At 41.6% G+C, this 14,305-nt stretch overlaps 1 protein-coding gene across 6 annotated transcripts in view; it reads right to left on the reverse strand.

The window, feature by feature from the left end:
• LOC103133928 (roundabout homolog 1-like) overlaps positions 1 to 14,305 on the reverse strand; it is a 98,272-nt gene that overhangs the window by 8,124 nt on the left and 75,843 nt on the right. For 5 of the 6 annotated variants that reach the window (XM_016668305.1, XM_016668307.1, XM_016668309.1 and 2 more), the window contains 12 exons: positions 12,348 to 12,468; positions 9,960 to 10,098; positions 9,740 to 9,867; positions 7,286 to 7,294; positions 6,938 to 7,062; positions 6,644 to 6,815; positions 3,765 to 3,970; positions 3,592 to 3,673; positions 3,331 to 3,499; positions 3,077 to 3,243; positions 2,179 to 2,300; positions 1,170 to 1,404 (listed from right to left, as the gene is read on the reverse strand). In XM_016668305.1, coding sequence (XP_016523791.1) covers positions 1,170 to 1,404; positions 2,179 to 2,300; positions 3,077 to 3,243; positions 3,331 to 3,499; positions 3,592 to 3,673; positions 3,765 to 3,970; positions 6,644 to 6,815; positions 6,938 to 7,062; positions 7,286 to 7,294; positions 9,740 to 9,867; positions 9,960 to 10,098; positions 12,348 to 12,468 — 1,675 coding nt within the window. The remainder of the gene's footprint in view (positions 1 to 1,169; positions 1,405 to 2,178; positions 2,301 to 3,076; positions 3,244 to 3,330; positions 3,500 to 3,591; positions 3,674 to 3,764; positions 3,971 to 6,643; positions 6,816 to 6,937; positions 7,063 to 7,285; positions 7,295 to 9,739; positions 9,868 to 9,959; positions 10,099 to 12,347; positions 12,469 to 14,305) is intronic. The other variant, XM_016668306.1, reaches the window with a different exon arrangement.

A 14,305-nucleotide genomic window follows, 5' to 3' on the forward strand; every position in this document is an offset into this window, starting at 1 on the left:
ATACACACACTTGGCAACAGGCACATGAAGGAAGACTTACCTGATATGGCTTTGCACTGAATAAAGCAATGCATCATTTCTCTATTGCAACAGGATTTGTTTTTAATAACACAAATATTTACTGAGCCTTGCAATAGTGTTCATACACATTGAACTTAATCAGTTTGTCACATTACAACTAGAAACTGTGATCATATTTGTTATGATCATCGCGCAAATAATCTACACAACTTCTGATAAATAAACTTTAAGGTAATCATAAACCCAACCATAAGCTAATAAGTAAATATGACCCACCAATGTGTGATTTAATTGTGAACAAATGGCAAAACTGAGACTAATTAACAAACTGGAGATCTAGCAGTAGAGACGTATAAAGAAGAGTTAGCCTGTGCTAAAAGCTTACAGGCTAAGATGATAGCTTGTGCTGCCATCTTAGCAGCACAGGCTAATGTTAAATCTGTCTTCTGAAAAGTGGAAAGAGTGTGGCACTACTGTAAAGCTACCGAAACACGACCAGTCACCTCAACTTAAAGGATTTATCAAAGAAACGGTCAGAAGGCCAATGGTAGGCAATGGTAGCTTAGGCAAGAACATCTGTTGACTGACGATTTTCCTTTCTCTCAATATCAGGCCTTTATGGAAAAGTGGCAAGAAGAGAGCCATTGATGAAATGAAATCAGACAAAATCCAGTCTGAAGTTTCTCACAAGTCATGTAGGAGGGACAATAGGCTGGAGACACACGGGCAGAGGTACTATGGAAAAGTTTGCATCAAAACAAGGTTGGAAAACTTCTGTCTACAGACGCTCTCCATCCACTTCCACCGAGTATTGAAAGAACCATGGGCAAAAAATGTCAGCCTTTAGACATCCAAGGTTGATAGCAACACACAATCAATGGAAGAGGGATGTAATTGCAGCAAAATGTACTTCTACAAAGTAATTTCTTTTAACTCACTTTTGAGATTTTTTGTTTTCCTTCTACTTCGCCATTTTACGTAACCCTGTGTTCGTCTGTCTCATAAAATCTGAAGAATGTTTAAGTTTTGTAGCTGCAATGTGTGAGAAAATTCAGGACGTATGAGTACTTTGCAAGGCTCTGTAGCTCCAGCTGGACTTTCTCACCTATATTTAAAGAAACTGTTCTAAGAAAAAACTAAAAAATTACCTTCTTCCAATGTCCTGACAACCTTCACCTCACTGTCAGCTCCTTGGAACTCATCAAAGAAAGGTCGCACTTTGAACTCGTAGATGCATCCCTTCTTTAGCTGACTGATCACCACCCCGTCCTCCGGCAGGGCACGCACCTCCAGAACAGCCCACTGCGATTCCGGCTGCCCGTGCTCCGCGGATACCCTGTAAAGCACCTTGTAGCCCTGGATGTAAGGGGACTGCTGTTCCACCTAGGACCCATTCAATTCAAGTAGTTATTTACCCCCCGAGAGGCAATTTCAAGGCACATGAACAGTGATAGCTCAAACAATAAAATTCACATATCCTTATAAACATATAAATTAATAAGTGCATCATATAATATGTGTGTGTGCCTTTAAATGCGAAACCAGTGCAAGTCTTGGTTTGCGCTAAACATCCCGTAGGAAGGATGTATTAAAGCTTAGTAACCCTACTTCTCCTATTAACTTCCACAGATGAAATGTGAATTCTCTGTGCAAACCACAATCTGAGGTCATTAATAGTTTCCACTCAGCATGGTTTGAGGAAAAACAAGCAAAAAGACAACTAAGCACTTTCCGTTTAAACCGCATGATTTTTGGCAAAGGGTGCCTGAAAGAATTTCTGAGCAGACACCCACACAGAAAAATGCTGCTGGCATAGTTGTATCTGTATGAAGCTAAACTCAATGGGTAACAAAGACCAATTCATTTGTTGCCTCGCTAAACCAACTCTCTATCATCTTAGCAGCACGTAATGTATAACAGAGTATTTTTATAATTTCTTTCAACACAGTAGACAACGCTGCTGACACTAACCACAACTTAGTTTCATATCTGATGAAAGTGCGGTCGCTAATCTATCAGCAACTCTTATTTTCCGAGGCTGGCTATTGACCCAAAAACAAAAGACGTGTGTTCGTGTTTGACTTTTTGTCTCATTTGTCTTAATTCCGGGAGCTGTGAGGGCGTCTATCTGCAGTACGGCCAACATGATGAACTCACCATCCAGTGGACCCGGACAGCTGAAGATGACAGGACTGTCGGTGTGTGTAGGTGGATCACAACATCTCCCAGTTCTCTCTGGATGTGACGGTGGTCCACCCCCTGCATGGTGGAGGAGCTGTCTGTGTGTGGAGCAAAGGAAAAATGTTAAACACTAAACATTTTAGAAGTGTGGGATTTTATGGGAAAGACCAACACATATGTATAAAAAATAATGGCATGGCAATAAATTGGAAGGAAAATTTTAGATGGGTTTTCAGAACTTTTCACAAATAAAAATCTGAAAAGCAGAATGTTTTTCGGGGTCATGTCGCTGCTATCTTTGCAGGGCAGTTCAAGATCAGTCAGGCTCGATGGAAATCGTCTGTATACGCAGCACTTTTCCAACGGTGGCCCTGAATTGCAAACCACGTCCACAAAATCATTAAAAACAAGTACAAATTTAAAAACATAACATGTTTAGTCATTTGTTCGTGTGGTTCAAGTCATGCCATGGTGGTTTGGACTTTGACTAGAGAGGTGGTCTACAACCTGGACGGGTCGCCAGTATGTCAGAGGGCTTTAAACCATTGCAAATATTACAAGTTAAATATGCAGTTGGTCGCCCTGGATTTTATTTGGGGGTATAAAAACAAAGGGGTTTCAATTCAGAACATCATGTAAAAAGCTTTGAAAATGATGTATGACTTTACTGCCACTTCACAACTTTGCGCTACTCTGTCTTGGTCTGATGTCAAAAAAAATCAAACACATCAAACTTTGCGGTTATAAAAATAAAAAGTTTAAAGAATTTGAATACTTTACCCGCTAATATCAAGCGAGTATCTGAAATGAAACGTTTCTGTGAAGTTTAAGGTGTTTGCTAGAAGCGAAGTGAAAACTGAGGCCTTACACTTACCTTGAGTTCTGACTGAGTCAGAGATTGGACTGGGATCACTAAGGCCATAAACATTACTGGCTCTGACCATGAAGAGATAAACAGTTCCAGGTTTCAGATTAGTCAGAACATGGGACTCAGTCTTCACATGCTCTGCTAATGTCACCCATCTGTTTCCTAACGTATAGCTGCGGAAAGACGAGGAGAAATCAAATAGCATACATACATATAACAAAATATGATGTGAATTCAAAAAGAGCACAAATATATCTAACCTGAATGCTTCAATTAAGTAGGATGTGGGCGCTACGCCAGGATTAGGGCTGGATTTCCATGACAGCGTGACAGACGTCCGGCTAACATCAGAAACTTCAGGTTTAGACGGAGCACCAGGAATCAGGTGGGAATCTTTGGGATGACCAGACTGGACAACAACGCCAAACTCTGCCACAGAGAGCGCAACAAATTTACCAAAGTGTGAACTTTACAGTAATCCTCAGGAGGAAGAATAAAATCCCTGCGTATGAATAAAACACCTTCCACTTGCAAATACGCAGTCCAGGAAGCCTCTCCACTCGGACTAGAAGCAACACATGTGTAGAACCCTGAATCGCCCAGCTGACGAGAAAAAGATTCAGGTGCGCAAGTTAACCGGTTGACATGGCGACAAGCCTGGTCTTTGCAATTGCTATTGCACTTTAGGCCTTACCTTTGCATAGTGGATCTTCAGTGACCCTGTTTCTGTTAGGGACATCCGAGAATCCACCGGAGAGACCACTATGCCGTCCTTCTTCCAGTGGACAGTGGAAGGCGGAGCGCCAACAGTTTGGCAACCCAATACTACCGTGCTGTCAACGGGAACCGTCTGATTGGCGGGACCCTGGCGGATGACGGGAGGGGGGTGCTCTGATCCAGCTGTGAGAAAACAAAAAAAATGGAAAAGGTGGGGGAAAAAAATCGACTCGATGAGAATATTTCTCACTTTGTACATTAAACACAGCAATAAAGCATCTGACTAGAACAATGTATCTTATCCTGTTTAGAAAAATAAATGGATAAGGACTTAAGTAGACTCTTATTTTTTACCTCATAAAAAAACAACAACAAAAAACTGCTGAGTTGTTTATTTCAACTCATGTTTTTGGTTTTGAGACAGCAATACGTTCATTTGTAACCAAACAATGGATCAAAAATTGTGTATTTGAATTTGTTGGGTTTGAGAGACAAGAAGAGCTTCACCAAACCTCTTCTACAGGATAACAAAAGTATGGAAAATGATGCTGAATATTTAAATGTCAATGCTACATGAAGTACTTTAGTTCAAGGGAACGAGTCTGTTCACCGAAAAGAACACAATACGCCCTACTGTCGTTCAACATTCACACTTTGACCAAATAGGGAAAGAGAAAAGGGAAAACACAGAGACTGCTAACTGCTAGTCTTTAACAAGACTTTGATTTGTTTAAATGTTAGAAAAATAAGTACAGAAGGTCATGGTTAAGATATTAAACATCAACTGTGCCACATTAAAATTTTTATCGTCTGCTCTTTTTCTCCTACACTCCCGTCTCCCTCTGTTCGCTTTTAAAACAAAAGACCTAAAGAGGTTAAAAAAAAATAAAAAAAAAACTAAACTAAAGTGCAGGTCATTAGAAATTGAGCTAATGCTCAAAAAAAAGGGTCAAAGTTATAAACAGAGAAAGCTATAAAAAGTAAGAAAGATGAGACGAGCGAAAATAAAATGAAGTGGAGAGGAGGCAGAAAGAGATAAGATGTGAAAGATATTGGGAGGAAAATTGGTAAAGCAGGAGAACAATAGGCTTAGGTGGATGTGCAGGGTTTCGAGGAGAAAGAAATCAACTTTTCCCCTCCAGCGGAGGGCAACTAATCATTCATTGGGTAGAAGGTACTGCTGGAGCCGGATCCAATCATGACAGCAAAGCCCAACTAATAACAGTTCCACTTAGATAACAGAGCTCCCTCTCTCACACACATTAAAAAAAAACCTGTGGGTGGGGGTGAAGGTTTAAGACAGCTAAATAAATAAAAAAAATAAAAAACACTCCTGTTCCTCCTCCCGCCCCCGCCACCCCAAAAAAAAAAAAAAAAAGTGATGGAAAGATGCTTTGAAAAGCGCCCGGGGTAATGTGAGCCCGTTATTACCATACAAATGCACCTCTCCAGTTGGAGATGAAAGGAATGTGTTCGGATGGAGGGAATTTAGGTGAGAGAAGTACAAGTCAGGGAGCAGATCTATGACAAAAAAACGAAAAAAAAAAAAAAGTCGGCCATCATCCCTCTTTGTAAAAACGCCGCACACCTGCCGCGCGTGAAAAAACGTCCGTGACTGCGAGCGTTGCACTTAATAACTCCGCAAGTGGATCCATTTACTGTCTGTTGAAACCTGAAGCAATTATCTCCCGTAAATATAATGCACGTACATTTCACCAAGTTACATGTATGCGTGCTCACACAGGTGTGTAATTAGGGGTGTGAGCCTCCAAGCACAGATAAATTGGTTTTTCGAAAGCAATTAACACAGATATTTCGTCGTGTTGGATTTGGATTAGAGTCCCCCCTCCGAGCTCTTTTACACACTACCTATAAATGGCATCATATGTCAAAATCACCAGACTTCATTCACAAACGTCTACTCGCTACTGTGGAACAAAGACAAACAACGTCAGCAAATGTTCAAAGGGATCTTACATCAGTTCGGAGGAAAGTACTCTGACCCTCACTTCTAGGGTTTCACCAATCAGGCCTTCATGTAAATAATTTTTGGTCTTGAGCTTCTTGAATTGAATTCAAACTTGAAGTGTAGAATAATACACAAAAGATTCTACAATCCCGTTGTTTATTAAACGTTGTTTGCTCTTGCTTAAATACCGATCAGTTTTAACTGGGTGGTGATCTGGACTTCGTCTGGGCCGTTGCATTACCTTAAGGCCCCCCTCCCCCCCAACCATTCTTGTTCAGTTTTCACCAAAACAAGCTGTGTATAGGACATCTGATTCAGCTTTATTTGACCAATGGACATTGTTTCAGAAGTCTTGGAATCATGTTTGCTTTTTAAATAAGAGTTTTGTACACCTGAGGTAAAGCAAGGCATGTTTATCTACGTATAGCACCAGGAGGAAGGCAATCCATTCTGGTTGATTGGAAAGAAAGAAATGGCCAGTGCCATTTCTTTCAATGGCACTGGCCATTGAAAGAAAGACTAAATAAATAAGAAAACAATGTATCACATTGATAAGTTCTAGTCCAGGAAACACTGATTAAGCAGATCTCTGAAGACCTGAGGGGTCTGCATGCTTTGTAGTTGACAAGTAATGCAGAAATCTATATTCGCCATAGTGCTTTGAGGTTAAATCTAAATAGTGCTAGAACATGGTGGTAGAACATTAGAGTTTTGATGAAGCTCTGATAAGTAAAACCCAAAGTTTAAAACACACACTTTCTTTTCCAAAACCGTGTCAATCGATTTTTTTTTGCCAAAGTTATTTTAAAAAAAAAAGGAGCTGCGAATGAAGAATCAGCAGACCGAAGCGCAAGTCGTCTCATTTGGCCTCTTTCTCCATTACTCACCATCTGTAACTTCTAGCAGAGCTTTAGTAATGACACTGCCAGCTATGTTGAGAGCCTGGCAGATGTAGAAGCCCGCGTCAGAGCGCTGAACGTCCGTAATGGTTAAGCTGCCCATTTGGGAGACAGACAGACGGCTGAAGGGCTGTGGCGGCTGGTAGGAGAACAGAAGACTCTGGAGAAGAGAGGCAAATCGCAGTTAGAAGCTCTCCCTCCCCCTCGTTATCTTTATTTACACCGAGCAGTGATTTAGTGGGATGGCAGAACAAGAGGGGTTGGGGGTTGGGTCAGTCTCACCTCGCTGCCCTCCCTCTGCCAGAAAATGGCCGGCTGCGGGTTGCCCGTGGCTTCGCACTGGAAGGTGACCGTCCTGCCCACCGACACCGCCTGGTTCCTGGGGCGAACGGCGAAGGCGGGGGGCACTGCACAAGAGGGGAAGCTCTAATTAATTGGCGGCCTAACACATCTTTTGATCGTTCAGTGTTTTTAGAGCATCCCTACGTGCATATAAAATGCTCTTTTTTTTTTTTTTTACCCACACAGATTATGCATTACATACTGTAATGGTGGATGGAATAACAGCGACACAGGTTCATGATTTCCTGTTGCTGTCTGATGGTGGATGAGGGATGGAAGACAACTTACCCGTGTCGACTAGAAGAGAAGGAAGAAACAAAAGAACAGTGGAATGAGTGATGCAGAACTTGACCATACAGCAACATCTTCTCACTGGATGACAACAAAATAACCCCCCAACCCCAAGCTTATGGGTTTCCTTGAGTTATGTTAAGCATCTTTTCACACCTGCCTTTTACTGTCATCCTTTGCATCTCTCACTTTTCCTCGACTATATCATGGTTTAAACTATTTCTTACGAATGTTCCACCATGTACTGTCTCTTGTAAGAGTATGCACCCTGCAGGGTCTGTGACAAAATGTGAGAATGTTCAATGTCTCTGTATCTAATGCATTCGAGGTTTTATATGATAGGTAGTGTGACGGAAAATGTTTGATAAAGTTCTAGCTCTGGTCAGTGAGATTTGATGGAAAGCTTCACGTTGCAGACAACATGTCTCACAGTAGGGATAATGTGTAGAGAAAATGATTAACTCGTTAACTTTTCAGTCTTTGAATTGTAAACAAAAAGAAACAAACAAACAACAACTTAAAAATAAAAGAGAGCACATTAACGACTGTGGTTGTACTGTGAGAAAATGTGAAAACGTTCAAGGGGTACAAAATCATTTTTGCAAAGCGCAGAATGTGATTTTCTTTTCTTCTCTCCCTCAAGGCTCCTGCTATTTGCCAAGCCACAGTTGAAAATAGGAAATTGTTGTTAATCTGTCTTGCTTGTTTAAATAAGAGCTAAATAATTGTTTCATTCTCAATTCATTCAATCTGCTTTGAAGCTGAATGTGTATGACTGTGTACACATGTGGAAGGCCAGTCTGAATGCTCTTTAATTAGGGTGGAGTTGAACATGACCATACTGCCTCAGAAAGTCGCACTGGGTATTTGTTTTTTTTTTAAACACATTACTGCCTTATATACGTACAGAAGCTTGCATATAAATTGCAGGATCTTTCTTTTGTGATCTCATTAATTATTTTCCTTTTAAGATAAGACAAGAGCAGGTAGTACGCCCTTCATAAAAAGAAAAACGTTGCACTCACCAGCTAACCTGTTCAATTACTTATTAACACAGAAAATCTGCCTGTCACACGGTAGTGCCTTTAGGCGTCCAGAACGGTGAATGTGACTTGCTGAAGTTCAAAGTGAGCATCCGAATGGGAAGAAAGGGGATTTAAGTCGCTTTGAACGTGGCACGGTTGCTATTGCCAGACAGGGTGCTCAGAGTAAACTGCTGATCTACTGCAACTTTCACATGCAACCGTCACTCGGGTTTAGTTTTTCAAAAAAAATGAAACTACAAGTTACAAAGGCACGTCGTTTGGACAAAATAATACGTCGTCGTCAAAGGTCGGTGGAGAACGCGGAGATGATGCAGAGGGAGCTCAAACAAACGCTCAATACAAACCGAGGTGAGCAGAAAACACTGTTTAAACGCACACAACACTGTTAGCCTCAATGCAGACAGGCTGCAGCAGCAGAAGACCACATGGAGGTCGATGAGCTCTTCTATTTAAACAAAATCTAAAATATGAGAATAATGACTGAAGGTATAGGATTAGTAAACATAGAGGCTAATTTAGATTAATACTGATGATGACATAAGGATAAAAAATTAATTAGCTGTTTCAGGAAAGAGACACAAAAACGTTCGTAACGTCTAAAGGAACCTTCCTAATTTAAAAACTCCGACTCCCAGGATTATTTCGTATTACTTAGTAGTTATATTGCACATTTATGAAAGGAACTTCTGCTGTGGCTATAACTTAACCTAAAGTTTTATTTTCCATTTCATTACGAGACATCCATATACTTAGATGCCTTGCTGTTCACTTTAATTACTAAGACTACTGATCTGTCACTTGGCTGCACTTCTTTCCTTCACCACAAAGAAAATCAGCTCCGGTACCCCTTGAAGCCAGTTTTTTTTTTTTCTTTTTTTTTTTCCAAGGTTTGCAGAGAAAAGGGAAGAAAATGTAATTGGAACCATGCCACTTCCCAGCAAGAAACCACTGCTACCTTATCTTTAATTAAGTCCTACCAGCCTCGGTATATTTTACCCACAGCGACACAGCAACGTGTTTAATTGAACGGGTCTACGAGCTGTCTTACTTCTCCTTTTACATATCTAAAGGTGCCACTGAGGCAGAACAGCTCGGACCAAATGAATCTGTTTTTCTGTTTTCTCCTGGCCAGGTTAACGTTTCCTCAGACTCTCCCCCCCCTCCGTAAACAAAGCGCTGCAATTTGCATCACATGTTAACGAGACGCAGAGAACGTTGCAGATTTTGTAGGACACTAAAAAGAAGCAAATAAAAAGCGGTGCGGACGATTTATTTGCACGGACGTCTTGTTTTATAAGAACAAGAGGGGGGAGAGCTATTTGAGAGTCGCTCCAATTTTGAACAAAAAGAAAACCTTCTTCTTCAAGAGAAGGTGTTGGATATCTTATCTGACATTTGTACTGACCGTGTACGGTGAGGGTGGCAGATGCTTCAGATTTCCCGACCATGTTCTCTGCCATACACGTGTAGGAGCCCTCATCTGGAGAGGCAACTTGGCGAACAATCAGAGTGTGGTCCTCCAGGATTTCAAATCTGTGGGCACAAAGACTCGAGAGATAAGACAAGCAGCTGAAAAGCACCACGTGTGCGTCGTGATTTAAAGGCGGAGTGCTTCTGTACGCTACCTGCCCTTAGGTAGGTCAGAGTCATCTTTCCTCCAGCGGACGGTGGGGACGGGGTCTCCTTGAACAACGCAGTGGAACTCCACGCTCTCGTCCGCCAGCAGCACCACGTTGCCGGGGCGCTTCACGAAGGTTGGCCGCTCTGAAGGGCACAACAACAGGAAGAAGACACAGATGCATCACCGCGGTCATCAATCTCTCGCCACGGTGTTTGTGGTGCCTGTGGCGAAGAGGCTGATCGGAAAAGAGGAAAAAAAACAAAAACGTGTGTCCACCATTTTCAGCAAAATACATTTTGACCAAGAAAAACGAAAGCAACAAATTATACACATTTAGAATGAAAGACATAAGGAAAAAAGGGAACGTACATAGTAGTTTTATTGTGTTTTTTTTTTTTTTTTAAACATGTCTACATGTCACAACAAGTAGCAAATCAGTGAGTCACAGGGAAGTTACTCTAGGTATCTAGATGTGGTAAATGTGTTAGATTGGGGATTTGGTGCCAGATGGGCTAATCTGATTATTTTAGAAACAGCTGAGCTATTAGGATCACTCGGAACCTTTTACAGAAAACTATCAGGAAAAAGAGAAAACATGCAGTTATGCGGATTGCACACATTATGTGGGCGACAGTGGAAACAGCAGAAAACCAAAGAGGGAGGCTATTCTAAACTATGCTAACAGGGTGAAATGTGCTAAATGTGCTATCCATGCCAATCCCATTTATGGATCATAATACAAGTTGGAAAACATTATTTAAATATGAATCTTTTCACTTGAGGAGCTCTTTGGTGGTACTTTTTTTTAAATCACTCTCATACACATAGTGCAAAATTAATGATAGTTACTGGGTTGTTAAATGACATTTTTAATAAGTAATTTCCACTGAATCGAGTAACTTTTACTTTCCCCCAAAAGCTTTAGAATCAGGAGCAGCAACTTTTTTTTTTTTTTAAACTACAGTTATGTTATAAAAACCTTTAATTCTGCTCCTCTCTAGTCTCATAGTTGAGATTTAGCAGCTCTGCAGGGGACAGCGATATGAATTTATGTATGAAGGTGTCATTCTGGTATTTATCAAGGAGTGAACAATCAGAAGTATAAGTATAACTGTGCACACAAATGCAGCAGCTTAGAGGGCAGATGTCTGGTTTATTCATATTAGCGTATGAAACTCCAGCAGCAGCTACTGAAAGGAGCAGATCAGATCCCAACCTGTAAAGGAACACCTGTCGATTGAAGTTACAGATTTGTTGCAGGAAAAAAAAAGCGCTTGCGTTTGAGAAGATGTTCTGAAAAGAAAATTATGCTCACAGGGAAACATGGTGAGAATATTCAAGCCCGGGTGCTACTCAGAGGTGAAAATCTCACAAAAAACAAAACAAAAAAAAAACCACCCTACCTTGATCAAGCAGAGCTGGTCCTTCATTATTTAAAGACATGCTGCAACCCGTTGGTTTGGATCAATGCAGAAAAAGATCCATAGAGAGGAAAGATTATGAGCTAAAAATGCAGCACAAGCTTTGCAAGTCGTACCATAAAAACCAGGTACAATCAGGATTGCTGATTGTCAGACATTTGTCTACGGATAACTCTGAGTTTTTCTTTGTATGTTTGAGCTGATTTATGAATTAAAAAGAAAATCTAGTCATTATTTATTCATTACTTGAGGAGTCTATAAATCCTGCATGCAGTTTCGCAAGCATCCTCATCCTTATTTGGCACAAAAAAATAAGAAAAGTAACCAAACTGCCTTATCCGAACAACAAAAAAAAAGCAAAAACCCTTCATGCAAATACCAGCCTGTGTACTTGTCTTTTCAGCTGCTACATTTGTGCATTCACCAGGCGCATGCTTCCCTGCGTCTGTTTTGCGGGGATTACCTTTCCACCCATGAGGGACTCGGCAGCACCACAGCCACTAAAGCTGCTACATCTACAAACTCACACCAAGGTCATCTAACCATTTGGCGCTGATAAGAGCTCTTCTGAGATGGAAAGTGTTAGTAAAATATGGGGTTGAGAGACTAAGAATGGAGGGTGTGTTTAGGCATGAGAGCATGTAGAGAGTGTCAGAAGCGCGGCTCCGTGGGGAGCTCTTACGCTGAAAGGTTCGCAACGTCGGATGCAGCGGGAGCAGACGTTCGCCACTTGTTTTGTGGGAAAACCTCTCCAACGCTGCCAGACTGAGATGGCGGCGTAATCAGCATAATTAACCGGTTATTACTATACCCCAGTGACAACAGTTTTATATAAAGTGGCCTGGCAAACCAAAGCAAGTGAGCTGTGAGGGGAGTTAGACTAAGTGAAGCAGTTAAAAAAAAACACACACACACACACACACACACACACACACACGCTATAGTGGAATAACAAAAGGAGTAAATACTACCTAGCACAGTGAGTACCGCGATCTCACTCTCCCTCTCCCCCACCATGTTAGTGGCCACGCAGATGTACTTCCCCGCGTCGCTCTTCCTGGTGTTGGTGATCATAAGCTTGCCGCTCCGGATCTGGAAGGGAGAAGCAAAGAACGACTTGTTTGCACAGTTGTATTTGCATGTCACGGGAGCGTGCGCGGCGTCGGCGGATGCGGCGTGTATTTGTCGTGCGTGTAATAATCGGCCTGCAAATTAAATTTGTGGCTAAGATCCGCGGCGGCTTCGATTCTCATTGTGACGCCGTGTTTGCTTTCATGTAAGACGGCACCTGCATGCGCACTCATCTTTGGCTAATTTCCTTTTGGAAAGAAAGAGGGAAAAAAAAAACAACTTTATTTTTTTATGCACTTGATAGCATGACAGCGTAAAGAAAATCTACAGTCTTTCAAGCTCCACAGAAGGTCACCACTTATAAAATTACATAATTCATGCCCAGCACTGCACAAGAACCCTGGGAACAAAGAAGAGGGGCTCTTTGTAGAGATGTTCCTTAGATGTTCTGTCAGCCTGCTTTGCCTTTCCAAACTTTTTACCCTTTCTTTGTGCATATCTATACACACACACACACACACGCACATACGTGCACACACACGCACGCACGCACGCACGCACACACACCATCCCTTTCCTTACCCACAAGAGGCTAAAGATATGTGCTCTCTGCCACGCTGTTTTCAGCTATTTTCAATACACTCCCACAGATGTCTTTATGTTGTTTTGACAAAAAAAGAGCTGCTGCACTGATAGTCAGCAGCTAGCCAGTGTTAGAGGTGATATGGCAGCAGCATTGAGCAGATACCGTAGATGGGAGAACACGCTGATCTTAAGACCTCAAAACAAAAGGCCAGATCTACTTTTTCCATCCAGTCCTCTGAAACCTTCTCCGAGGAATCGACTTCAATTATAAAACCTTCAGCCAGGCTGTTATGCTTTTAAGACCGCTTCTTTTCCCCCACCTACACTCCGATTTGGAATCAAACTATTCATGTTTGCCTGCTAGAAACGTGCAAGGCGCAAAGCAAAGCTTTGGCATTTGTTAGCAAGGAGTCACGGGGGGGCCAAGGCCGCCTGCGGGGGCCGCGTCCAAAAAGCAGGCGCTATATGCTACAACGGCACCTGTCTTGGTGGGCGCTTTAAACCCACCACACAGCAGAGAGAATGCACCATTAAATTGCTGCTGGAAGGATGAAAAAAGCAGCCTCTCAGTTATTAGTCAGTCTCCTTCAGGCTAGCCTGACATTGCAGCACAACTGACTAGTCTTTTTTTTTTTTATGTCAATCTCTAGTAAACCAAAAGAGCTCAGGGTTAATGACTTTTTTTTTTTTGATTCAGCAGCCATTCTTTCTCCTGTTTGATTATCCTAAAATATGCTTTTATGAAGAACTGCATGTCAAATATCTCTAGGAAAATGAAAATCACACTTTCTAACTCAAACTGGCAGCTCAGGACTTCTCAAGAAGCAAAAAGTAACGTAGCTCAAAACAATGTTTATCTCACTAAAGTTGCTCGCTCTCATTGCCTCCATTCTGCCACGTTCGCTGTGATAGCAGCTGCGTTAACAATTCAAGCAAGTCAAGGGATTTCTTGACTCAAGGCTTCTTATTTTTTTCACAATCTTCTATTTCTATCAATTCAATTTGTGGCAGAGGCGTAACTCGTGGAACAGTAACTCTCAAGTCTTATTACCGTTTTAATCGTGAATAAACTTTGGGAAGCTGATGTGCTTAAATGTATTGTTTGGACAAATCAAATAAAGATCTGTTCAAACACCATTAGCTAAAAACTTACGTGTGTCAAAACTCTAAATATTACTGAGCATGTTAACTCTGTCTTCAAATTCCCATTATTAACTAAAAGCTCACGGTAACACTGGAAGCGGCCACGAGTTTCTCGTGCACTTCTTTGGTT

Source organism: Poecilia formosa, unplaced genomic scaffold (genome assembly GCF_000485575.1).
Source record: "Poecilia formosa unplaced genomic scaffold, Poecilia_formosa-5.1.2 Scaffold14, whole genome shotgun sequence".
Taxonomy (NCBI): domain Eukaryota; kingdom Metazoa; phylum Chordata; class Actinopteri; order Cyprinodontiformes; family Poeciliidae; genus Poecilia; species Poecilia formosa.